General features: G+C 40.7%; 1 protein-coding gene and 1 pseudogene across 9 annotated transcripts in view; one reads left to right on the forward strand and one right to left on the reverse strand.

Annotated features, from left to right (window-relative positions):
• The window catches only part of CDKAL1 (CDKAL1 threonylcarbamoyladenosine tRNA methylthiotransferase), a 631,102-nt gene that overhangs the window by 176,077 nt on the left and 427,042 nt on the right, over positions 1–27,983 (forward strand). For all 8 annotated transcript variants that reach the window (XR_014311876.1, XM_082730990.1, XM_082730994.1 and 5 more), the window contains one exon: positions 11,817–11,865. Coding sequence is in view for 7 of the 8 variants with exons in the window: in XM_082730990.1 (XP_082587116.1) it covers positions 11,817–11,865 (49 nt within the window). In the remaining variant the exon portion in view is untranslated. The remainder of the gene's footprint in view (positions 1–11,816; positions 11,866–27,983) is intronic.
• Positions 15,974–26,137, reverse strand: LOC309865172 (small ribosomal subunit protein eS1 pseudogene; annotated as a pseudogene). The gene is made up of 2 exons: positions 26,090–26,137; positions 15,974–16,594 (listed from the first exon to the last, which is right to left on the reverse strand). The product of its transcript is annotated as a small ribosomal subunit protein eS1 pseudogene (transcript).

Here is a 27,983-nt window from a genome sequence, read left to right on the forward strand (position 1 = left end):
TTTAATTTTGGAAATTATGTGTATAAAGAAAGTAGCATTTGCAAGAGGCTATATTTGAGAAGATTTCTGTTATATATTGTAAAAGGCAAATGAATTCATGAAGAGGAACAATGTCGCAGTAATCCTGGCTTTGACACTGAGGGCAAAGCTTGAGAAATGTGTTTCGTTTGTCTCTACTTCATGGCTTCCCATATGTCATTTTGTTATATTACCTTTTTTTTTTTTTTTAACCTGTAATTGTCAAAAAGGCACTATCTTAACAGAATGACATGTAAATTTAAAAGCCCACTGATGTTTGTACCTTCTTAGATAATGTTGTTAGTTCTTTTGTGGTCTTTTCTAATTTAACCTGTATGTGTACACATTCTTCAGTTATTCAAGTATAAAATAGAGTAGAAGGTAATGTATCGTAGTAGTTAAGAGCATGGATTCAGGAACTAGACTGTATAGGTTCATATCCCTGAGGCACCATGTATCAGCTGTGTGGCCTTATACGAGTCACTTAACCTCTCTCTGCCTCAGTTTCTTCCTTTTTGGATGGGCGATAGTAATAGAACCTAACTCCGAGTTTTGTAAGGGTTAAATCAGTTAATACATGTCACATGGCTAGCATGGTGCCTGGCAGATAGTAAGTGCTCTCTCTGTATTAGCTTTATTATTATTATTATTTTTATTTTTATAATTAAAATTTTTTTTATAAACATATAATGTATTATTAGCCCCAGGGGTACAGGTCTGTGAATCACCAGGTTTACACACTTCACAGCACTCACCATAGCACATACCCTCCCCAATGTCCATAACCCTGTCACCCTCTCCCTCCCCCGCCCCCCGCCACCCTCAGTTTGTTTTGTGACATTAAGAGTCTCTTATGGTTTGTCTTCCTCCCGATCCCATCTTGTTTCATTTATTTTTTTCCTACCCCCAAATCCCTCATGTTGCATCTCCACTTGCTCATATCAGGAAGATCATATGATAGTTGTCTTTTTCCAATTGACTTATTTCGCTAAGCATAATACCCTCTAGTTTCATCCATGTTGTTGCAAATGGCAAGATTTCATTTCTCTTGATGGCTGCATAGTGTTCCATTGTGTATATATACCACATCTTCTTGATCCATTCATCTGTCGATGGGACATCTAGGTTCTTTCCATAGTTTGGCTATTGTGGACATTGCTGCTATAAACATTTGGGTTCATGTGCCCCTTGGGGTCACTACATTTGTATCTTTAGGGTAAATACCCAGTAGTGCGATTGCTGGGTCATAGGGTAGCTCTGTTTTCAACTTTCTGAGGAACCTCCATGCTGTTTTCCAGAGTGGCTGCACCAGCTTGCATTCCCACCAATAGTGTAGGAGGGTTCCCCTTTCTCTGCATCCTCGCCAGCATCTGTCATTTCCCGACTTGTTAATTTTTAGCTTTATTATTATTATTATTTTAATTTTTATTTCATTCACTTGCTAATAGAATAGAGTGAATGATAGAATAGAATGAATAGACTAGAATAGAATAGAATGAGCATTGAGCACACCTCTGTGCCTGGAACAGGAAGTGTTTGCTAGAGACACAGAGCTGAATAAAACGTCCTTTCCCTAAAAACCATGAAATCTGAAGAGAGCCACCAATAATCGTGGATAAATGTGCAGAGGGACAAAGTCCTGTGGGCACACCGAGGGTGACACCGTCCTGGACTTGCACTTGAAAGCCTGAGTAGTGGTTTGATGGAGAGAGGAGGAAAGGCTTTCAGCAGAAGCAACAGCATATCTTAAGAAAAGTACCTGTGGGCCAGGGCACCTGGAAGGGAGAGGAATGGCGAGGCGTGTGTCCTGACCTGAGTGTAATCTGGAGGGGGTGGGTTTAAGATGTGTGGTTTGGAGCAATGCCGGCGAGGGGTATGAATAGGCTTGTATGAGGGGAGGAGTTTGCAGCGCATGGAATGCTTACGGGGGACCCAGCAGGACAGGGAGAAAGATGGGGGGCGTCGCATAGCCTGGAAAACTGACATTAGAAGCAGCGTGATCCATGTCCTGTACTCATTATTTGTTAAATATTTTCTTGTACGTTAGTTGTACTGATCCTTTTTTTTTACTTTAATGCAGGTTTATTGAGGCATAATTAATAAAGAGATTTATCCTTGATGAATTTTGACAAATGTACACTATTATATAAGCACAGTAACAGTTAAGAGAGACCGTTTCCATTACACCAGAAAGTTCCTTGTGTCCTGTTGTAGTTGAACCCTCCCTTGCCCCTCCCCCGCCCCCTGCCAGACACAAATACCCACAGTCCTTGGCAGCTGCGGTTCTGATTTCTGTCCTTACGGTTTTGCCATTTTTGGAATGTTATAGTAATGTTACTTCTTGCTTTTTTTTTTTTTCTTTCATTTAGCCTAATGCATTCAGTTTTCACCCATGTTGTGATTATTAATAGTTCATTACTGCTTATTGCCTAGAATTATTTCATTTTAGGGACAAATTTCAATTGTCCCTAAAAACAATTATTTCATTTTAGCGCCACAGTTTATCTGGTCACCAGGTGATAGAAATTAGTGTTGCTTACGATCTGGGGCTCTTACGGCTCAAGCTCCTGTAAGCATTCACGTGTAGATCTTTGTGTGGATTCGTGTCTGTGTTCTCTTGGGTCAGTACCCAGGAGTGGTATTGCCTCTAGTCATGTGGTAAACATCTGCTCAGCCTTTTAAGAAACGGCCAGAGTGTTTTCCAGAACAGCTACACCATCTTGTTTTGCACCAGCTGTTCCAGTTGCTTCATGTCCGCATCGAAAGTTCTTACGGCCAGTATTGTCATCTCAGCACTTGTCCTAGCTGTGTAGTGATCGCTCTCTGTAGTTTTTAATTCGCTTTTCTCTCTTGACTGGTGATGTTCAGTGTGTTTTCATGCGAATATTTGCCATCGGTAGATCTTTGGTAAAGTGTTCAAATCTTCTACCACCTTCCCCTCTCTTTTGGTGATGTTGAGTTAGGAAACTTTCTTAGGAGACAGTACACACACACGCACGCGCGCGCACCTCTTTTTTATGACATGAAAGAAAAGAAGTTGACAAAGTGGATTTCATCAAAGTTAAGTATTTTTGCTTCTCAAAAGATACTCTGAAGTAAATGAAAAAGGCAGGCCACAGACTAGGGGGAAAAGAGTTGCAAAACACATTATCTCCCAAACACTTTATATCCAGAATATGTAAAGGACTCCTGCAGCCGAACAGTAGGAAATCAACCTTTTTTTTAACACGGGGAAAAGATTTGTCTTTTTATCACTTTTCATTGCCTTTTTAAAATTCTGTGATATTAGAAACTTGGAAATTTGGGGCAGGGGAGTGATGAGTTGGCAATGAGATTCTTCTGTAGTTTCCAGACTTTAAACTTATATTCTCAGAGCAGGTCTGATAAAGTATGCATTTCTCTCTCTCTCTCTGTTTTAAACCTTTTTTTTTTTTTTTTAAGTATGAAAAGGATTAATTCAACTTCTCAGTTTATTTACATTTTACTCTGATGGACACTCCTTTAAAGCCAAGGACTTTGTTGTTTATTATTTTACATGTTTAGATATTTTACATTACTTTCAGTGCTCAGTGTGGTGTCGGGCTCAAAAAGTATTTGTTGAGTGAATGTTAAATATAAGGTATGCATTTAACTTACTTTTTTCCATGTTGTTCTGTTTTTCCCAGAGCGTTTGTTTTTAAATTTCTCTTTTCCTGTTTCATGGTGCTGATGCCCCCATATGTTGGTTTCTTAATTAATGCATCAGTTTTGTATGCCACATAGGTAATGAATTGCCACAAATATAGTTGCTTATACCCAATACACAGTAAATACACAGCACGTATTTGTTATTTTACAGTTCTGGAGACCAGAAGTGGGACATGGATTTTATTGGACTAAGATCAAGGTGTTAACAGGGCTGCGTTCTTTCTGGAGGCTCTGCGAGAGAGGCTTTCTTGTTGCCTTTTGCAGCCTTTTGAGGCCACATGCATTCCGTGGCTTGGGGCCCATCAGTGTGTCTCTCTCTGTCCCACACAGGGGACACTTACCCTTAAGAACTCGTGTGAGTGGGTTGGGCGCATCTAGAGAATCCAGGTGAGTCTCATCACATCAGTGAGGTCCGTTTGCTAGGGAAGGGGACACAGTCACAGGTTCTGGGGCTTAGGACTTGAACATCTTGCCTGAGACAGCATTATTTATTACCTGATGTTCTACATCTCTCATGTGCATTTGTGTTTTGATTCTTTTATCTCTTTTTAACTTCAGTGTCACTTTAAAAGTCATTTTTTTACTTTGTAATATTGTCCTCTTATTTAATAGGGTTATCATATTCTAATGTCCCCAAAATGTGTCTTTGTGCACTTGTGCTTGGCAAATGTTGAGTTTTGGTACAATTGCTGAAAGAGTTGTTTTTGTTTTCCCACTACAGAAAGTTTCACAGGTATTTTAACCAGATTTAAGAGGAGGAAGTTTCCAGTATGGGCACTCATTTTTCTTGGTATCCCTCTAGCCTGGCCTTACCTGTCAATCAGTAAATCTCATCTCTCACTGAATGTTCATCACTCACTGGTACCATTCAGGTAGTAAATAAGCTTTTAGTGATATGTGGAACGTGCGCCATGTAATTTTTAGAGAAAGGGCTACTCCTACCATTGGGAAAGAATTTTTCTCAGTGAAGAGATGAAAGAAGATAAAACTATACTGGGAAATGAGGTTTTGTTCAAGAAGTTAAACCATGTGTAGCATCCAGTATTCTTTTATGTACTTCATGAGCTAACTTGTTTACAGACTAGTGAATTCAGTGTTTTTTTGGTAGTAAGGTTAGCTTAGTGACTACTATGGCTTCCTCAAATTTTAGAGATTGGGACATTGAGCTCTCTTACAACACCATGTATAGAAGAAGGGTCTTTCCTTCACAGCTCGGAGAAAAAATTTTAGAGAGAAAAATGTCTTACTTTTTTGCAGAGAAGTCGATATTGAACTTTAACTTATCAGGTAGTGATTACTGAATTAAACTCCCATTATGGTTCTAGTGAAAAGTTTAGACCTACATTTGAGGAAAAGACTTTATATAGCATAGTTTTTAACAGAGATAGAAAGACTTTTTTTTTTTTTTAAAGGTTGATGGAGTTTTAGGTGGTTTTGAGGTTTTGGTCTTATATTTCTTAATTAGAATGGTAAAGACAGGTTGCCCTATTTACATACAATCAGAATTAGGAGAGCCCACGAGAGAATTCCTTTGGATCTGTATTAATGTGTACCTATAATGTATTAACCTCTCTTGCAAAAGGATTTGAGGTGTCTTGGGATGAGGTCTAGAAATAGTAAAACCCCAGCTAGATGTATGCAAGTAGAAAAAGACTCAGACCAAATAGTAGAGAAACGCAGGTGAACAGTAGTCTGTGTACATTTTCAATAGCATTACCCTGAGCCGTGCTGTTGCAATAGTTCTGTTAACCCCGCACTGACTCCCTTGGGCGGGTGTAATAGCATCTGAACAGCACAGCAAGAGGTACAGTGTCTCACCTAATCTCCCTCCTCTGATCATCTGACCTCCTCTCCAGTCACTGTGCCCCTCATTCACCATCCCTTCTGTCCCGGCCCCTGGAGCTTCACGCTGATGCTTGTCTTAGGGTTCAGGTCCCAGGATTGACGCTGCCCGTTCAGGGGCTCTTGCGGACCACTGTAGCGAAATTGCCCTCTCCACCTCTGGCCTCTTGCACACTTGATTTTCTTCACGGCATCCGTCATGACCAGAAATGAACATTTCAGTTATTTGCATGGTTTTCCCTCTCCGCCATTAGAACGGAAGGCCCCCCGAAGCGGGGCCTTTGTATTTTCCACCATTATGTCCCCAGAACAGTGCTTTGTGCTTTGTTGGCGCTTAACAGACGTTTGTCAAGGGAATGCGTGCATGCCAGGGGTGATCTGTGGGGGAAGGTCTGGGGGAGTAGCTGTTTTCGGGGTCTCTTAAAATCCTGGTTTGGTTGGATCGCATTCTGTGGTCATTTAGGAATGACCTCCACACGTGTAGAAAAGGAAAATTCATGAAGTGTGCCACCCATGTGCCATTCCTCGGTAAGATCCCTAAAAATCCTTGGTGAGCCGTTAGCTGGATGTCCTTGTGCCTCAGTTCCCTTAGCCTCGGAAGTCACGGTGCTGTCGACTGCCTGGGAATGTCGTGAGGATGAAATGTGACAATGCAGGTGCCGTGTTAGCACGGAGCCTGGGACGGAGTAATTGCTCAGGGAATGTTAGCTTTCCCTGCGTCTCCACTGGTCACGCAGTGGTGCCGATCGCTCAGAAAAAAGAGGTACTTCCAAATGCACCCTAATGCAGACTTCTTTGTTACCTCAGTTGGCCAGATTGTGTCTGAGGTGTGCGTAGGTTTCCTAGAGCTGCCGTCACCGATTGCCACGAGCTGGGGCGGGGCGGGGGGGCTGTCTTAGGCATACCCTAAACCTGTGGTTGCCAGGAGCCGCGCGGAACTGTATAGATTAATCAAAATTAGAGGTTAGCTTCTCCGTCTCCGTAGCCACATTTCCAGTACGCAGTAGCCGCGTGGGGCCCTGTGAGCACCTCCATCCCTGGGGAAAGGTCTGGGGTCGCACTGCTCCAGTCACTCCCGACGTTTCAGAACAGCACTTGCACTCGCTTTAGGTGACTGGGTATAGGTTTGTTTCTTCAGTTCGTGTCGAGTTATAAATTCGGAGTAGTTCGTAATAGCCGAATAAAATATCTTTATGGATTTCTTTTAAAAGTTCTGCAGCAGAGTGACTCATTAATGTTATTTATGAATTGTTTGTTCACGGACTCCTTTCTTCCTTGTCGAGAACATATGGAGTCAGTACATACATCCTGCAAGCCTTTTTTTTTCCTGTATATTTATAACCAAGTGCCTGAAGGACACAAGATACTGTTTTATTTATTTTATTTGAATTATATGCCAGAAACTAAGCTCTTGTGTATTCAGGGCTACAATTTATAGTATTAATTAAGAACAGCTTTCCTTTTCTCTCCAGAATGAATTCAATATATTCTTCATTACTGTGTGTGAATTTTGAGTTTGTTCTCTTGTGATTGTTTTTTCTTCTTTCCCTGCCTTTTGCTTGGGCTTTTTTTTGCCTTCTGCCTCCTCTCTTCCTCTAACTCCCCCTCTCCTGACTCTTCTCCGCCATCCCTCTCTGCTTCCCTTTCTTTCTTTTTCTCCAACTACTTCCTCCAGTATCCTCCTTACTAGAAATGGACACAGCACAGTATTTTCTTTAGGTCATTCACTGAACCATCCCTTTGCATGTTTGTAATCAAATGCTGGTTTTTTTCCTTTGTCTTAATATTTGGTAGATACTTCTTAAAGTCCTAGAGGTCCTCCACACCACCACCCAGCGATTAACTTATGTCTGGGAAACATCGATTTTTCTACCACAAAGCAAATGTATTCAGTACTTTAAAAATCAGGATATATTTTTTTCTGTATGACCATCATTACAAAAGAAAATCTCTTTATTTCTTCAACACATACATATATACACACACACACACATATTTTTAAACTTTTATTTTGACATAATTTCACATTCACAGGGAAGTTGCAAACAAAAGGAATTACCGTATACCTTTTACCCCAATTCCTCAAATGTTTCTGTTTACCAAATTTGCTTATAATTCTTATGTATGTATGCACACACACACACACACACACACACTTTTTTTGCTGATCCTTTGGAGGGTAAGATGAAAACATGTGTCCCTTTACTTCTGAATACATATATATTTCAAAAACAAGGATTTTTTTGTATGCTACTGTAGTATAACTTTATAGCAAAGATACACTTCTATAAGTTAGCATGCAGGCCTTATTCAGCCCTTGCCAGCTGTTCTCTAATAATGTCCCTCTTCTTTGGGGAAGAAAGAATCCAGACGCCAAGTTGCATTCAGTTCTCAGGTTTCTTTAGGCTCCTTTAATTTGGAATATTTCCTTAATTTTTCCTTGAGTTTCATTAGCTTAGCATTAGAACATTTGAGTACCTCCAACCTGTATAATAATTATTTTTTTTAAAGGATTTACTTATTTTAGAGAGCTAGAGTGCGGGGGGCTGGGAGAGAGGGAGAAGGGGAAGGAGTCTGAGCAGCCTCTGAGCCGAGTGCTGAGCCTGATATGGGGCTCGATCTCATGACCTTGCCTTCAGGACCTGAGCTGAAACCAGGAGATGGAGGCTTAACTGACTGTGCCACCTAGGGGGCCCATATTATTATTTTTGAAATAACCGCTTTTTTGAGCTGTAATTCACATACAATACAGTGACCTCACATAATGTGTGTAATCTAATGGTTTTTAATATATTCAGAATTATGCCACAATCACCACAGTCAATTGTAGAATTTTTTCATCCTTCCAAAAAGAAACTCAGCACTCCCTGGCAGTTTCTTTCATTTCTTTTACTGCCTCGCCCTCAGGCAGTCACTAATCTACTTTGTCATTGAAGATTGACCTGTTCTGGCCATTTCATATAACTGGAATCATACAATATTTGACTTTTTTTTTTTTGGTCTGGCTTCATTTAGCATACTCTTTCAGCATATAGTACCCCCTTCCTTTATCTGTGGGGGATGTATTCCAAGATCACAGTGCATGCTAGAAACCATGGATTGTACCGAACCCTGTATATATTGTGTTCTTTTCCCATACGTACACACCCGTGCTAAAGTTTAATTTAGAAATAGGTGAAGTAAGAGAGTAACAGCAATTACTACTAATAAAATAGAACAATTATAATCACGTGCTATAATATAATGGAAGGTAATGTATTATGTAATGTAACATGTGATGTGGTCTATCTCTCAAAATATCTTCACGTACTCTAGTCATCCTACTGTACTCATCCTTCTCATTGTGATGATGTGAGATGATAAAATACCTACGTGATGGGATGAAATGAGGCAAGTGACATAGGCATTGTGAACTAGCCTGTGGACCTTCTAAGGATATGTAAGAGGGAGGACCATCTGGTTCTGGATTGCGGGTACATGAAACCGTGGATAAGGGGGGACTACTCTAGCTCCTGTTCCCCTTGATGGTATCATGGTATTTCCTTGTATGGCTGTACCACCTTTTGATTCTTTATCAGTTGATGAGAATTGAATAGGTTCCACCTTCTGCTTATTTTGAATAATGCTGCCATGCGCATTTGTCTGTAAGGTTTTTGTGTAGACGTCTGTTTTTCTTTCTCTTGGGTGTATCCTTACAATGGGAATTGCTGGATTGTTCTGTGACTCTGTGAACTATTTGAGGCTTCTCCAGACTATTTTCCAAAGCAACTGCACCATTTTACTGCAACTCACAACCTTGAGATGAAGACCTGAGCTGAAATCAAGAGTCGGATGCTTAACCAACTAAGCCACTCATTTTTCCCCATTTTTAAATGATTTGTCTTTTTATTATTGAGTTAAAGGAGTTCCTTACATATTTTAGATACAAATCTGAGTCATACCATGTTTATGATTTGCAAAAATGTTCTCCCATTTTCTGTGTTGTCTTGTTACTTTCTCAATGGTGTCCTTTGATGTATCAAGAGGTTTTAATTTTGATGGTGTTCAATTTTGATGGTGTTCAGTTTATCTTTTTCCTTTTATTGTTTATGTTTTTGGTGTAATATCTAAAACATCACCATCTAACCGAGGGTTCACCTACATTTATGACAATGTCTTCTTCTAAGAGTATTACAGTTTTAGTTGGCCGCCAACTTGGTAATTTTTTTGACTGCTCTGCCTGTAGTTAACTTCTCCAGAGAAATTCTGACTCTCTAGGAATACTGCTTCCCTCCCAGTCTGTGTGTTGTAAGACTGGATGCAGTGATCCCTTTGAGCTATTAGATCTCCAGCTATATAGGAACACTTTGCTGTTTTTGTTCCACCATTGGATTATCTCCTATTGTACTACTTTTATTCTCCGTCTTGTATCCTCAGCTGATATCTTGGTTATTCATCCCCGTTCCACTGGGAAATTGGGGCAACTCTTCTTTCCTTGTCCTTTCCATCCATCTGTCTGTAGGAGTAGGCTCTCTTTACTGTATTTTCTTAGTTATGATTCATTACTGTGACCTCACTTCTTCCCCTAAGCTCATCGACTCCCTCATTGTTGGATCAGGCATTTATATTCCAGTCTTTATGTGAACTTATTATCTCTGTCGCATTTGACCCTATTGGGTACTTTCCTCCTCTTTGAACCCTGTTTTTCTGGCTTTGATCACAGTCTATAAGGAGGCCACATGAATTCTCTTCATAAAACCAGAACCTAGTGGTTCCAGTGGTTCCAGTGAGGTGGGTTCTATGGGATCTATGATCCAACAGAGATTTACTTTTCCTTTGGCAGTTTCTCAGTAGTTAGTGCAGCTACTACTATTATGCTGGGCTGAGTGGTCAGAGGTAGAGTGGAATCCAAGTGTGTTCTCACAAGTCTTTTCCTCACTTCCCATAGCACAGTGAGGCCAAGGGAATATTTAAAAGAGACTTGCCACTGCACTTTTATAAAAGGTTTTTACTCAGTTGAGTTCATTGCAGCATCGTTGTATGATAACGAAAGATTAAAAATAAGGGTCTCTCAGTTGGGGAATGGGTGAATGCATTATGGTCTATCGATACAGGAAGTACTAGGAAGCTAGTGAAATAAATGAATACATAGACCTCTATGTATTGATGTTGTATAGAAAAAAATAAAGAGGCAGGTTTGTTACTTTCCCTCTCATCTATCTGTCCACCTATGTATCTCATAATTCGTAAGAAAGGACAGAGCAGAGCTACACATAAATGTTCTGCATTGGAAGATGTCTGGTACCTACTTATTAAGGGATTATGAATGATACTATCTGAGGAGTAGAAATAGAGGATGTACGGTAATACAGGTTACTCGATTTCCTTTTTATGTTTCTAATTTGTTTGAATTTTTCAATCAACATGTATTTCTTCTATAATAAAGCAATGATTTGAAGATTTTAAGGCTTGAGTAGTATCAACTTAGGACTCATTCTGTTTCGACTTTCTCTCTTCCCTTAGCTTCTTGCACTACAACCTTTGTTTTTTTCATTTTCCTTCTACACCCTGGCCATTCTAACTCAGTCTCCTTAGTGGGCTTCTCCTGTCTTAATCTGGTTTATCCCTCAAGAGTCCCCTTTGGTTCCCTGAGAAGCATTCCTAGATCACTCAGTCACAATTACCTTTGCTCTGTGTTTCCATGGCACCCTGGGGAGCTCTCCTTTAGTCACTGGTGTCTAGGATAGGAGCTGTTACTATTTGGCTCTGTCTCCCATTGACATGAGCGCAGTGACCAGCGCACAGTAAATATCCATTAAAAAGGGGCTTCCGGGTTAGAATAATAAAGCCTAGAATTTGGGGTAGGTTTCCTTAATACCAGCATGTCCTTTTGTGTGGGTTGTCATTTCATGCCATTTTTCTTAAAGAATGAAAAGAAGAGAATGTGTGTGTGAAGAGACATGTTTTAATTAAATGTCAGTTTGTATCTCAGGATGTGTTGAGTTTATGTTGATAGGCTATGCTACCAGAACTCCAGGCAGTTTATTTAAATGTATTATGATTTCTTCCTTTATCATTGGAGGACAGGAGAGTAGTAATTTCATACTTCACTGTAACACAAAACATTAATACAGAATATTTTTTATAATATCTCCCAATGCATTAATTAAAGAAAACCTACATTCGTGTGCTTAGAAAATGTGATACACTGACTCAGGCAGAAGGGTAAATACAAATTAATGTTTCTCATCCATGTCAATTGCTTGTCTAACAATTTGTTTTCTTTTTAGGTTCAACAGATAGATCGAGTTGTAGAAGTTGTGGAGGAAACGATTAAAGGTAATTGTCCAAGTAGGATAAGCAGGTGTATATGGTGGTTGATCCCCTGTTCCTTATCTGCACTTTTGCTTTCTGGGTACAGTTAGCCATAGTCGACTGATGTCCAGGAGCAGATGGTCTTCCTTCTAACTTATCGTCAGAAGGTCAATAGTGGCCTGACCCTATGTCAGAATGCCTACCTTGGTCACCTCGTTTCCCATCGTATCATCACAAGAAGCATGAAGAGAGGACAGTAAGATATTTTGAGAGAGAGAGAGAGACCACATTCACATAACATTTATTGCAGTCTACGGTTGTAATTTTTCTAGTTTATTATTAGTTATTGCTGTTAATCTCTTACTGGGCCTAATTTATAAATTAAACTTCATCGTATCTTTGTATTTATAGGGAAGAACACAATACATATAGGATTTGGTACTATCTGTGCATAGTTTCAGGCATCCCCTGGGGGTCTTGGACCATATCCCCTGGCTGGTAAGAAGGGGGAATTACTGTATTGTGTGAGCCATATTATAAAAATATCACTTAACATTTATTTACATGTAAAATGATTGACATTTTGTCCTTGACTGTTCCATGCATTCACCAGTCTAATACGGGAGGCATATATTTGATTGGCTTATAAGTGAGTCAGGTATGAAATAGATTTCATTTAAGTCTTAGGTCAGGAAGACATAATTTAATCAGTTTTAAAATAAGGAAATGGGGCACCTGGGTGGCTCAGTGGGTTAAGGCCTTTGCCTTCGGCTCGGGTCATAATCTCGGGGTCTTGGGATTGAGCCCCACATCAGGCTCTCTGCTCAGCAGCGAGCCTGCTTCTCCATCTCTCTCTGCCTACTTGTGATCTCTGTCTGTCAAATAAATAAATAAAAAATCTTAAAATAAGGAAATGAAGAATGCCCTGGGGAGTCAGTTGGTTAAATGTCTGACTCTTGATACTGGCTCAGGTCTTGATCTCATGGTTGTGAGTTTGAGCCCCGTATTGGGTTCCATGCTGGGTGTGGAGCTGACTTAAAATAAATAAATAGATAAACAAATAAATAAGGAAATGATTTTATTTATGTGGGTTTTGGGGATAACTTTATTGAGGTATAGTTGACATTGTGTGCATTTTTTAATCACCTGATTAGTTGCCCATGTGCTTTCTAAAAGTACTTAAAATTTTTTTTTTTTTAATTTTTAGGTAATCAGGGCACCTGGGGGGCTCAGTGGGTTAAAGCCTCTGCTTTCGGCTCGGGTCATGATCTCAGGGTCCTGGGATCGAGCCCCGCATCGGGCTCTCTGCTCAGCGGGGAGCCTGCTTCCCTTTCTCTCTCTCTCTTCCTGCCTCCCTGCTTACTTGTGATCTCTGTCAAGTAAATAAATAAAATCTTTAAAAAAAAAAATTTTTTTTTAAGGTAATCTATAGACCCAGCATGGGACTCAAACTTACAACCTTGAGATCTAGAGTCACATGCTTTTCCGACTGAGGCAGCCAGGTGCTTCTACAAGTACTTTAAAAAGTAGTGTTCCATTTTGATATTCTCCTGCATATAATTTTTGTAGTTACACTGGAAAATAGAACTGATGCTTTGTTTCATTAGCCATGGTTCTTCAGACCAGATTCTTACTAAAGCCACTGAGAAGAAGTTATCCTCAGTGCTACGGTTTAATTTTTAAATACTCATAGTTCGTTTTCCTCTGTTAGATTAGTACAAATGAAAACCAGTAATGCAGTGTTGAAATATTACATGAATTGAGCTTCTCACTTAAAATTTTAATTGTTTTGTTATAAGTGGGAATTGTGTGTTTAAAAAAAAGAAAATGAACTCCCGTCACCACGCTGAGGTTTTAACCACACACTTTCCCTGCTGGCTCTGTCTGTCGTCTTCCATGTGCTGTTCATTTCCTTTGGCTCCTTGCTGTATTGGCTGGCCGTAGAACGTGGGAATTAGACAATACCTTAATCTTCTTTGAGATTTCAAAATAAAATGAAATACAGCGATTAAAAACATAAAGCAGCGATCATTTTTCTGAGTTTGTCGGACTATGTACATGAGTCCCCACCTCGGAGTGTGTACAAGGGCTGGCATTTTTTGTGGGGTCCTGGTGCGGGAGGCGCGACGCGGGGCCTTCCATGGGGGTTATGTCGACTGATCTTCACAGCAGCACCGGGACGTGAAGCGGGTGTAAATATGTTCCTCACGTTTCTGATGACAAAGCTGAGACACAAGGGCACACAGCTGGTGGTGGCAGAGTCGGGCCTGGCATGCAGCCGGGCGGTGTGCTCCGGGCCTATGTGGGCGAGTTTGATGCCACGATTGTGCCGCTGTACTGTGACCACTCTCATCTCTCCCATCCGAGCGCCACTGTGTTCATGGTTGACGGAGTTCCTGGAAGCAGTGCTTCAGGGTACTTGAGGGGTTGCCTTGTTCATCTTCTGTCTGAAGGACCAGCTCCATGATGGCTACTCGGTGTGGATATATATACTCAGTTAATGGTGATAGAGTTAGCAGAGGAGAAAATCTAGGCGACCCGGGGTGTGGTGATGACTTTTTAGAGGCAACACTAAAGGCTTGAGCTAGAAAAGATGTAACTGACAAGCTGGACTTACTACAACTAAAACTTACCCTCTGCAAAAGACACTGTTGAGAGAGTGAGAAGATAAGCCACCGACTGGGAGAAGATGTTTGCCAAAGGTGTATCTGGTGAAGGACTCTTATCCAAAGTATATAAAGAACTGTTAAAACTCAATAAGAAAATAAATAACCCTATTAAAAAATGGACCAAATGCCTCATCAGACACCTCACCAAAGAAGAGACATAGATAGAAAATAAGCATATGAAAAGATGCTCCACTTCATAGGTCATTAAGGAAGTGCAGTTAAAACATGATAACCACCACACACTTATCTGGATGGCTAAAATCTGGATCACTGACAACCCCAAATGCTCGTCAGGGTGTGGAGTAACAGGAGCTCTCATTCACTGCTGTCAGTAGTTCAAAATGGTACGGCCATTTTGGAAAACAGTTTGGCAGTTTCTTACAAGACTAGTATACTTTTACCATACGATCCAGCAACCATGCTCCCTGGCAGGTACTCAGAGGAGTTGAAAATTCGCGTCCTCACAAAAACCTACACACAGATGTTTATTCAGTAATTGCCAAAAGTTGGAAGCAACCAAGATGTCCTTCAGTAGGTGAATGGATAAACTGTGGTCCATACAGGCAATGGAATATTGTCCAGTGCTGAGAAGAAATGTGCTATGGGGTCATGAGAAGACATAAAGGAAACGGAAATGCATGTTACAAAGCGAAGGAAGCCAATCAGAAATGGCCACACACTCTGTGATTCCAGCTCTGTGATGTCTGTAAAAGGCAAAGCCAATAAAAAGATCATTGTTGCCAGTGTTGGGGCAGGGGGAGCAAGATGAATAAGCAGAGTACAAAGCAATGTTTTGGGGTGCTGGCAGTATTCTATATGATCTTGTAATGGTGGATACATGTTGTTGCGTGTTTTCCCAGACCCAGGGAATGTTCAGCGCTATAAGTGTATTGTAGTGCGGTCTCTCAGTGATTGTGACGTGTCAGTGTAGGTTCATTGATACAACGAATGTTCCACTCTGGCAGAGGACGTTGATAGTAGGGACAGCTTGGGGGAACCGTATATGGGAACTCTGCACTTTTCTGCTCAATTTTGCCATGAACCTAAAACTGATCTAAAAAATAAAGTCTAATAAAAAACAGCAGATAGTAATATTGTGCTCTGAAGGCTGCCAGATGGCTCGGAGAGATATAATTTCTATAGGAAATCATAGAAGGTAAAGGTAATGTATGTTTTTCTATACTGACTGGCTCCAAATGTGTAGGTTTTCTATACCAAGAAATTTTTAAAATTTAAACATCACAAGTAAGATCTTTTATCTGTCACCATTAAATGTCTGAGTTTTTTTTTTTTTTTTTTAAAAAAGAGATCACCAGAGGCAGGCAGAGAGAGAGAGGGAAGTGGGCTCCCTGCTGAGCAGAGAGCCCGAAGCGGGGCTCGATCCCAGGACCCCGGGACCATGACCTGAGCCGAAGGCAGCGGCTTTAACCCGCTGAGCCACCCAGGCGCCCCATGTCTGAGCTTTAACCAGATTCTTGGCCTAGTGGTTCACCTCCATCAGTTTGTTCAACTTTACACCAGTCTCATCCCCAGTAGCATTTCCAGATCTACTGCCTTGACCATGAAGCTTCATGAACATTCCTTTCCCACCTCAAAGCGGGGATTCTTCAGCATTTTTACTTTTCTAACAAAGACATCATGGAGTGGATAAGAAGATGGGCAGGACTTTTTTGTGTCTTTTCCGATGCTGCCGGGAATCAATTTATTGACCACTCCTTTCAAGTCATTTGTCTGCACATCTCAGGTCATGATTTCATCATCTTTTTCTCAATTTGGTGGACCTCTTGGTACTACATTTTTAAGTAAAATCAACACAAAATAGATGAAGCAAATAACCATCCGTAGTCTTGACATCAACCTGAGCTTCAATCACGGTCTGTCATTTTTTTGACCGTGGAGCACATTTTGTCACTGGTAAGATCCATGCCGTGCTAATTCGTCAGGCACTTTTTGCCCTGAGTGTCCTCAGCAATTAGCTTGAATTTTCTAAATGCAACTCTTTCATTGTGCAGATCAGCAAGGCTTACTTCAAAAACACAACCCTTGAGGCCAACAGATGCATTTGCTTCCTTGAGTTCTCGTGACTCATGTTTTTTCCCAGTATTTCTTACACTGTACGAAGCTAGCTGGTACTTTCACATCATACCAGTCTTTCTTTCTTTCTTTTTTTTAAAGATTTTATTTCTTTATTTGACAGAGACAGAGATCACAAGTAGGCAGAGAGGCAGGCAGAGAGAGAGGAGGAAGCAGGCTCCCTCTTGAGCAGAGAGCCCAATGCGCAGCTCGATCTCAGGACCCTGGGATCATGACCTGAGCTGAAGGCAGAGACTTAAACCCACTGAGCCACCCAGGTGCCCCCATACCAGTCTTTCTTAGAAGATGGCTCAAGCATTTTCTTCTTGCCTCCCTTTTTGCTGCCTTTTGTAAGGTGTCTCTTCTTCCCAACCACCAGGGTGCTGCATGGGGAGCCAAAAGGCCTCTACCAATGTGCTCCTTGATGCTTCGGGTGCTGAATTTGCAGGTTGCTCTATGTTTCTCTGAGGGTCCTGCCCATAGTGGATGATTCTGTCTACTCTTACAGACCCTTTCTCCACCCTGACGTGTGTCCACGGAGGCTGACCCGTGTGTATTACGTCAGTAGAACCCTTGCTATTTTTGTGTCTAGGTGGGCTTTTCCCACTGGAGGTTGGAGGTATGACTGGAGTGTGAGACAGGAGTATTTGTTACGCTTTCCTACTCTCCCCTTCCCTCTTTCTGCTGGTGTTGGGCTTCCCTCAGCGGTGACCACAGGTCCTGTCAGGTGGCCCACTCTGGTCTTCTGTTCCTCGGGGTTCTTCTGTTCCCTTCCTTTGCTTTTGCAGGCCCGGGGATGGAAACAGCACCCTGCTGTTGCTAGCCTCAGAGCGTTGCATTGTCTCTTGCTGGTGTTCCTAACCTTGCCAAACCTTAGTAAATAGTCCCTTTATTAAAATCTCTTCAATTATGCAGTGTGCCATCTGCTTTGCTGGGACCCTGATTGATAAATGCTCCGTGGAGAAGCGAGTCTTGGCCCAGAAGGGCCAGATGGAATACAGCCTGACAAGGGGATTTTGCCACAACTGTCTTGTTTCCGCATTGGATTCCTGTTGGGCTCTCTTCATATGTCTTCCTTGAAGGGGGTTTGGACGTACAGCTTCTGCCACAGCCTGTTTGCCTTGTTCTTACTGCTTATGTTATCCCAAGTCATGTTTTAAAGATGTATCAATAAGCTACATTGGTGCCCAAAGCATTTAACTATTGTGATTAACGTAAAACTATATAAAGCATATTCATTTGTATCTGTCTCGGTTGGAACAAAATGGAAAGTTCCAAGTTATTCTGAAAGAATCCTCCCTATTTTAATAGTGGCCTGAAAATTCCATTCATTTATAGCATTTGCTTTAGGAGAGAACAGATTATAGTGAATTTCGGATTTTCCTCTGTATCATCTTGATAATCCAACCAGGCATATAACTGATTTGGAGGGAAGAAGTATAGTTTAAAAGGATTTACATGTATTTCTTTCTTTTAAAGTATTTGTGTGTCTTAGTCTGGGTTTACAGGGTCACTAAAACTTTTTTTTCTTGTATGAAAGCTCTGAAGGGAGTGTAAGTTTGTATTTCTTCTGATATGTGTACATTATGGCCTCCAGTTACTACAGGATAACTTAATGATTGCAGGTAAATATTGCCTGTTGATATTAGAAATATTTTTGTTATTAAGCCATATTTCTTCCCCAGTCAGCTTCTAATAAAAGAGGTCTCCATTGTTATTAATATGTTTGCTGGTATTTCATTCAGTCTAATGCCAAATGCCTCTAGTGTCGGTAATTCAAGACTTTCCCAATATGGCACAATCTGCAAGTTTAATTGATTTTCCGATTCCCTTAACTTCTCAGTAATTGATGCAATCTTGGATTAGACGGACCAAAATTCCCAGGGTACTACACCAAATAGCTCCTTCTTATTTAACACACTGTTATTCATCTTCACTCTGTCAGGTTTTGTACTTTGCATTTGGTACGAATTCAGAGTATGAACTTTTTGTGAATTAAGATTGGACGGCAGAACTCCATCAAGCGTGGTTTTCCTAAGTGTTAATAACTGAGCAGCCTCCCAAGCATCCCGTGGAGATGTACGTGAGGATGCTTTCCAAACTTAATGAATCAAGAGAATGGAGCGTGGATATGCAACATGGTCCATCTGGGATGGTAGTAGACTGCAAAAGCACGTCTACTTTTTTAGGGTTTGTTTTTCAATAAAATAATTTATTTTCAAAAAAATAAGTTTGCTTTGAATAAAGTAATTCAGTAAAATGATTTTCAAAGTACGATACCTTTGAAGGGACCCTTCTCTGCATCCTCTCAATATGTGTAATTGCTGATACAGCTATCAGGGAGGCAGAATGTGCTGGAAGATATTGCACATTGCTTTTACATATTGGGAATACTTCCCAGTCTTACTGGTGTAATTAAATAAGTGATAACTTCTCTCTTGTAATAACTAAAGAAGCCAGGAATTTATGGCTGTGGATTATTTAGTTTTTTTTTTTTTTCAGTGAGCCTATTTTAAGTGCCATGTTAATACATGATTATAGTTTCGCAAACATTGCATTTTGTCACCTTAAATGTGTCAGTTTGTCTTTTCCTCTTCCTTTACCTCACTGTCCCCTCTCATGGTTCCCCTAGATTAGCAGCAGGATTCTAACTTTACTTTCTTGCCCTCTATACTTCAGTATACAGTATTTCTAGAATGAATTTTTTTAATCCATTGTATCTTTCATTTTGTCTAATATTTTTCTTCCTTGAAAGCTTCTAAAGCTAAAATAAACACGTAAGTGTGCCCCCCCAGGTAGTCTTATGCTTTATGATTCAGAATTGTTTTGTATGTTTTTGGTTTGTCTTTACACTGCTTTAGTGTGCCTATCACTTAACATTTTCTTTTCTCTTCAAAGATGCATTTTTTGTACAGGTTTGAAGCTACCTTTTATTATTAATGGAATTAATTTTTATGAAGTCTTGGGTCTTTCATTAACCTCTGCATCTTCATTCTGGGTGGGGCTACAAGGGAGGGCACATGGTGTTGAATAGTTTGTTAGTTTGACGATCTTACTAGAGTTTTCACATAACATACTGTTACAATGGTTCACTGGATTTAATTGTTCAACACAAGGAAAGGAAATTGCTTTCAGCTTGAACCCCTCCGGCTTCCCATGACCCAACCCTTCTATTAGTGGTCCCACTGATCTGTCTGGAAATGTGGCCTCATCCTTCCTTGTTTAAATATTAACAAGGAGTTGCCTACTGAGAATTGGATGTTCATGTTAACTCTTAGATTTTTTTTTTTCTTTTAAACACAGATGGGCCCAGTGTCCCTCCTTTACTCTGACTTCCGTGGTACTCCCCCCTCCAACCACCCCCAACTCAGAGTAAAAGATAAACTTCTGTATGGCCTCTAGGGGTCAGTATGAGCTGCTTCCCCTGCAGTGTCCCTCCTCTCTCCTCCTTTAACTCTGTCCCCTTTTCATTCTGTTCTGGATGCATTGATCGCTGTGATGTTTCTCTCCCCTCCAGTTTTATGGAGAAATAAGTGACGTACATCACTGTGTAAGTTGAAGACCTATAGCAGCACGATGGTTAGATTTCTGTATATTGTGAAATGATTACCGAAGCAGGTTCAGCTAACCTGCACCTTCTCATATAGAAACAATCAAAAGGAAAGAAGGAAGAAAACTTTTCTCTTTGTGGTGGGATTAACTCTCCTAACAGCTTTACTGGATGCCATACAGCACTGTTAGCTCTAGTCATCAGGTTGTATATTCCATCCCTAGTACCCATTTATCTTCTAACTAGAAGTTTGTACCTTTTGTACCTTTCTCCAATTCCCTCTTTTCTCCTCCACTGACTCCCTGTCTATGATAACCGCAAGTCTGATCTCTTTTACTAGGAGTTTGCTTTTTCTTTGCTCCTCTTCCTCGTCTCTGTCCCCTCATATAAGTGAGATCATACAGTATTTGTCTTTCTTAGTTCACTTAGCAGGATACCTTCAGGCCCCCCCCCCATGTTATTGCAAATGGTAGGATTTCTTTCTTTTTTATGGCTGAATAGTATTCCATTGTGAATCTATACCACATTTTTATCCATTCATCCACTGATGGACACTTAGGTAGTTTCTGTATCTTAACTCTTATAAATAATACTGCTTTAAGTATGGGAGTGCAGATATCTCTGTGAGAATGTGTTTTTAATCACCTTTGGGTATATTTTTAGAAGTGGAATCGCCAGATCATATGGTAGTTCTAGTTTTAATTTTTTGAGATCCTCCATAATGTTTTCCATAGTGTCTGTATCAGTTTACAGTCTTACCAGCAATGCACAAGGGTTCCCTTTTCTCCACATGCCTACCATCATTTATCTCTTGTGTATTTTGATGGTAATTTTTTAACAGGCAAAAGGTGGTATCTCATTGTGGCTTTAATTTGCATTTCCCTAATGACCGGTGATGAAAGGTAGTGTGGACATTTTAACAATATTTGTTCTTCCAAACCATGAGCATGGAATGTCTTTCCATTTCTTTGTGTCATCTTGAATTTCTTTCATCAGTGTTTTATAGTTTTTAGAGTACAGACCTTTCACCTCTTTGACTAAGTTTATTTTTAGATATTTTATTGTTTTTGATGTGATTATAAATGGGATTGTTTTCTTTCTTTCTTTCTTTCTTTAAAATGGTTTCAGGGTTAATTTTAGTTCTAGAGCCTGCAACAGTTGGTCAGCAATGCTAGCTCAGCTGGTATAATCTGAAGGCCACTTGCCTTTCCAGGTGTTCATGAATAGAATCCCTACAAACAAGGTTAGAGACCATTGAGATGTATCTCAGTGTGTGGTGAGAGGGAGAAGAGGTCTTCCTCTCTCCTCCTGCTCCTCTCTCCTCCTGTTCCCTTCCTCCCCACTTTTTCTAACAAGATTGTTTTATGGTCAGATGCACTCAAACCCATCACAACAGCAACCAGCCATCTTCAATACTGCTGCTTCCAGAGTAGGAAGCAAAGAGAAGAGTGGGATTGTTTTCTTAATTTCACTTTCTGATGCCTCATTATTAGTGTATGGAATGCAGCAAATTTCTGTACATTGATTTTGTATCCTGCGACTTTACTGAATTCATTTATCAGTTCTAGTAGTTTTTTCGTGGAGGTTTTATGGTTTTCTGTATCTAGTTATCATGTTATCTGCGAATAGTGAGAGTTTTACTTCTTCCTTAACCAGCTTTTGAATGCCTTTTTTTTCTTTATGCTGTCTAATTGCTGCGGCTAGGACTTCTAGTTCTATGTTGAATGAAGGTAGTAACACTGACCATTCTTGTCCTGTTCCTGACTTTAAGGGTAAAGCTGTCAGTTTCTCACCATTGTGTGTGATGTTAGCTGTTGGTTTGTTATATGTGGCCTTTATTAGGTTGAGATGTGTTCCCTCTAGACCTGCTTTTCAGAGGGTTTCTGTCATGAATGGATGCTGTCCTTTGTTGAAGGCTTTTTCTGCATCTTTTGCAATGATCATATGGTTTTTTATCCTTTCCCTTATTGATGTGATCTATCATGTTGATTATTTTGCGAATATTAAACCACTCTTGCATCTGGGAGTAAATCTCACTAAATAAATCATGGTATATGATTATTTACTGTATTGTTGGTTTTGGCTTGCTAATATTTTGCTGATGATTTTTGCATCCATATCCATGAGAGGTATTGGCCTGTAGTTCTCTTTTTTTATGGTGTCTTAATCCGATTTTGTTATTAGGGTGAAATTGGCCTCGGAATAAATTTAGAAGCTTTCCTTTCTCTTCTGTTTGTTTTGGAACAGTTTGAGGAGAATTAAAATAGCTATTTCTTCTTGAAATATTTGCTAGAATTTTCCTGTGAAACTGTCTGGTCCTGAACTTTTGCTTTTTGGGAGTTTTTTTTGATTACTGGTTCAGTTTCATTGCTGGTGATTGATTGGTCTGTTTAAATTTTCTGTTTTTTTCCTGCTTCATTTTTGGTAGGTTGTATGTTTCTAGGAATTCAGCTATTTCTTCTATGTTGTCCAATTTGTTGACATATAGGTTTTCATAATAATTCTGTTACAGTTGTTTGTATTTCTTCTCTGTAGTAATTTTGTTTATTTGGGTCCTTTTTCATTTTTTTTTTAATGAGTCTTTCTAGAGGTTTATCAATTTTGTTGATCTTTTCAAAGAAATAGCTTCTTGTTTCATTGATAGGTTCTATTTCTTTTTGTTTCTATATTATTTATTTCTGCTCTAATCTTTATTGTTTCCTTCCTTTTGATGGGTTTGAATTTTGTTTGTTGTTTTTCTAGCTCCTTGAGGTATAAGGTTAGGTCGTTTGAGATTATTCTTACTTCTTTAAGTAGGTCTGTGTTGCTATAAACTCTTAGAATGACTTTTGTTGTATCCCAAAGATTTTGGACCATTTTGTTTTCATTTAATTTTTGATTTCTTGATTTAACCTTTTCATTGTTTAATAACATGTTACTTAACCTCGATGTATTGTGTTCTTCCAGATTTTTTCTTAGAGTTGATTTCTAGTGTCATAGTGTTATGGTCAAAAAAGATGCATGGTATGAATTCCATCTTTTTGAATTTGTCGAGACTTGGTGTTTGGCCTACTATGTGACCTATTCTGGAAAATTTTCCATGTGCACTTGCAAAGAATGTATAGTCTGCCATTTTATGCGGGAGTGTTCTGAATATATCTTCTATATCCATTTGGTCCCTGTCTTTCAAAGCCACTGTCCTTGTTGATTTTTTGTTTGGATGATCTGTCCATCGAGGTAAGTAGTAAGTCTTCTGCTATTATTGTACTATTATCCATCAGTTCCTTTATGTTTGTTATTAACTGTTTTATATATTTGGGTGCTCCTGTGTTGGGTGCACAAATATTTACAATTGTTATATCCTCTTGTTGGATGGTCCCTTTATGATTATATAGTCTCCTCCTTTGTTTCTTCTTATAGACTGTTTTAAAGTCTGTTTTGTCCAATATAAGTATTGCTATCCTGCTTTCTTTTGGGATCCATTTGCATGATAAATGTTTCTCCATCCTCTCACTCTCAATCTGTAGGTGTTTTTCAGTCTGAAATGAGTCTCTTGTAGGCCACATCTAGGTGGGTCCTGGTTTTTTAAATCTACTCTGTCACCCTGTGCCTTTTGTTTGGAGCATTTAGTCCATTTACATACGTTATTGATAGATATTTATTGCCATTTTGGTACTTGTTTTGTGGTTGTTTCTGTAGATTTTTCTTGGATCCTTCTCTTCTATTTCATGATTTGTTGGCTTTCTTTAGTGATGTAGTTGGGTGCCTTTCTTTATATGTTTTGCATATCTATTAGTGGTTTTTGATTGGTAGTTACCATTGTTTTGTATATAACTTCTTCTGCATACAGCAGTCTGTATTAAGTTGCTGGTCTCTTAAGTTTGAACCCATTCTCTGCTCTTTCTCCTGACTACACACAAACACACAAACACTTTTTAGGTCTGTGGTATCATATTTTACATACTTTTATTTTATGAGTCCCTTGACTGATTTTTACAGAAATATTCATTTTTATACTGTTCTTGTGGTCTTTCTTTCTTTTTCTTTCACTTTTCATACTCTCACTTATGGCCTTCCTTTCCACTCACAGTCCCGTTTATTATTTTCTGTAGAGATGGTTTAGTGGTCATGAACTCCTTCAGTTTTTGTTTGTCCGAGAAACAATTTATCTCTCCTTCTATCCTGAATGGTACCCTTGTTGGAAAGAGCATTTTTGGTTGTAGATTTTTCCCTTTTAACATTTTGAATTTATCATTCCACTCCCTAATCTGTAAAATTTCTCCTAAAAAACTGCTCATAGGCTTATATGGCTTCCCTTTTATGTAACTGTCTTCTGTTCTCTTGTTGCTTTAAAAAAATTTTTTTTATTACTACTTTTTTACCATTTTAATCACTATGTGTCTTTGTGTGGACCTTCTTATGTGAATTTGGGGGGATATCTCTGTGCCTCCTAGATCTGGATATCTTTTTCCTTCCCCACATTGGGGAGGTTTTCAGCTATTATTTCTTCCAATAAATTTTCTGCCCCCGTATCTTTCTCTCTTCTTTCGAGGTCCAGATAAGGTGGATGTTATTACATTTGATGGCGTCACTATTTATACAAACTCAGTTTATACACTGTTTCTGCAAACTCAATTTGTATAATTTTCTGTCCTCTCCTTTGGTCCGTTTGGTCTCTTTTCGTTACTCTGTCTTCCAGGTCATTAATTCTGTGGCTTCATCCAGCTTGCTGTTTATTCCATGAAGTGTATTTTTGATTTCATTTATTGTGTTCTTGATCTCTGCTTGGTTCTTCTTTTTATTTTAGTGTTAAGGGTCTCACTAATGTCCTCCACTCTTTTCTTCAGTCCAGTGAGTATCTTTATGATGACTTCTTGAAGTTCTCAGTCACATTTGTCATTTATATCTGTTTCCCTTTTGTTTCTTGCCATGACTTCGTCCTGTTCTTTCATTTGGCAGATGTTTCTGTCTCCTCACTTGGCCTTTCCGTGTCTGTTTCTGTGTGTTAGGAAAGTCAGCTACTTCTCTTGCTCTCAGTGATAATAGGCTTTAGAGAAGAGTAGAGGTCCCATAGTGCAGTGTCCCGTGTTCCCCAGGGCCTGGCTCTTCATGGAGTGTCTCCTATGTGTGTTGCACGTGCCTGGCTGTTGAGTCTTCGGCCTCTTTTTCCTTCATCCCAGTGGTCTGCAGATGCTCTCTTTGCCTGTCGTGTGGTTGGTCTGCTTGTGAAACGTGAACTGCTCCTGCCGCTCAACTGGTGCTGAGCAGAGGTCCTGTAAAACGCGCAGGTCAGGAGACATGCTGCTGGCAGGGCTCGCACCAGTCTTCTGGACGAGGGACCTGCAGTGCCGGGAAAGTGACTGGAAAGTGACTGGGAAGGATGGACCATTGAAGTGGGGTACAGGTGGGGATGCTTTCTGCAAGCATGCTAAGTACGGAGTCTGGGTTCTGCACTGCTTCCTGCAGTGGCCCTTGTTTATGTGATGATGAGGCTGCATTGAAATGGTTGTGCCTGCTCCTTTGTTTCCAGAGGGGTCTCCCTGCCATGCTCTGAGATGAGCACATCCTTCTTCCTCTCATGTGCTCCCCCCGGCCCCACCATCACTTTTCAAACTGCTCGCTCCACGCTCTGTCTGCTCAGGCTCTTTGTTGTCCTGTCTCTTTAAAGGTGGGGACTCGGTTTCCTAGAGTCCTCCAGACTCTACCAGAGCTGAGCCTACCGATTTGTAAAATTCCAGGCTTTAAGTCCCACTGGTTTTAAGAACTCATGCTATTCAGCACCTGTCATCTTGAAGGAAAAAATGTGACAGAGAAGCCCCATCAGTTCCCTCCCTGTTGCGGATGGCCACATTCCCTTTTGTTCCCAGGCCGCAGTCTTTGCCCTTCTTACCCTCCTACTTCTCAGCCTTTAGTTGTGGAGTTTGTTCTGCCGTCTTTGGATCCTTTCCTGAGTTATTCACATCGATGTGGGTGTTACCCAGTTGTGTTGGAGGGATGGGGTGAGCTTCAGGTCCTCCAGCGCCATCTTGTCAGCTGACCTGAAGTAATTGTTCTTATTCTGCTCTCCTTTTTTGTGTGTTTTGATATCTTTTGGTATTAGTATGCTTTGGCTTGTATATCATGTTTTTTTGTGTGTGTAATTCAGTTTTTCCTTATGGTTACTGTGAAGCTTATGTAAAATATTTTAAACTTTTAACACTTCATCTTAACTGATGGTGACTTATCGTCCATGCTTTTAGGTTTCCTTTGATAGAGATAGTTCTTTACCAGTCAGCTCCGTTTGGGTTTCTGGGTGTGTTTGGTGATAATGTCTTTGGCAGTTGTGGGGCCTGCTAATATGATCTTTTGTGGTTGAGGCAACTCTGAGGCTGGGGATGGGGGCATGTGAGAAATTAGATAGGACTTGGTTACCTCCCCACCTGAGGCATCTGTAGGAGGGGCTCTGTTGATGCCTCAAGTCTCTGGTAAGGCCTCCTCCATGGTCTGGACTTAGAACTGTATTCAGTAGTAGGTGGGGCTAAGAATTAGCTTGTCTGCTCTGGCGGAGAGCGAAGAAGGGCCTAGGAGCTATATAGCTCATTGTTTGGGGGCCTGGATCAGGCCTGAGTGTGCACTGAATTTGCTGGTCAGGTAAACCCACCAGGTTTGCTCGGCAAGTGGGAAAGGGCATGGGCTGCATTGTACGTGTGAGTGTCACCTTCTGTAGGACTGTTGAATGGGCCCCCCGGCTTCCTGTGTGGCCCAGGTAGTGTCTGTGGTTAGACAGGCTGAAGCTGTATTCAGCCCTGAGCAGGGCTCTGAATTAGATTCCTGCCCAGGTACAGCAGGAGAAACAGCTCTAAAACCAGTAAAGCTCTTTGATTTTTGTCTTCATTCAAGCTGAGGTGTAACACGTCCCCTGACTGAGCAGGGCGGTCCGCCTGCTCTTCTTCGCTGGCCACGTAGCTTCTAGGTCTTGTCAGCAGCCCTTCTGTTCTGATGGGACCGGAAGGCACTTCCTACTGTGGGGGGCTTTGAGTCAGGACGCTGCGTAGGCATGGCCCAGCCTGGCTCTAGGACCAGCAGAATTCCTTATCTGAGGATGAGAATCAGGCAGGTCTATACCCAGCCTAGTTCCCTTGCATCGTGTGCAGCCAGTTTGTTCTGCAGATGAGAGTACCTGCTTGTTGGAGTCACTACGTGGGCACTGCGTGTGCTGCCTGTTGCAGGCCCTTCCTCCCCCTTCTCTGTCCTAGTCAAGATTCCCAGTGACTGGGCCCCACAGATTGTTCGGCAACCCCTGTGGTGTGAGATCAGAGTAGCTGCTCCCACCAAGGACCCATGATATGGGGGAGATGGATTGACCCCTCTGGGGTTTTCTATTCCTCCTGGAGAGATCAGTGGCCTAAGAAACCTCTCCTCTTGGTGCTGCACTGACTGGGGGAGGGGCGGTGCCATCCGTGTGCAGCTACTTATTTTATATGCAGTCTGTCTTGGTCTCTGAAGCGCAGTGGGGTACTTCCACCTCACCCCGCGTTCTAGGATTCCTTCCGTGATCTTTTGTTCTTGAACAGTGGTTGTTCTTGGGAGAGGAAGTGAAGTCAGGCCCGACCTGTCGCCATCTTGGTGACATCCGGCTCCCACTCTCAGAGATCTTTAGCTCGTCATAGCTGACTGTGTGAAGGGGAGACTACAGATACTGTCGAGTTCTCTGAAGATGTATATACTACTGTTGTCTAGATTTTGTGAAACTCTTAATGGAAAACAGTTTCTAAGTGTGAACATCCTGATTTTTAAGTTTGAATATCATTTTCATTTCAACTATTTGGTATTCTGAGGTATACCAGTTTCTGAGTCCAAAGGTTCTAATTTCTATTTACCGTGATAGGATT

The sequence above is a fragment of the Mustela nivalis genome (genome assembly GCF_964662115.1).
Source record: "Mustela nivalis genome assembly, chromosome: 5".
NCBI lineage: Eukaryota > Metazoa > Chordata > Mammalia > Carnivora > Mustelidae > Mustela > Mustela nivalis.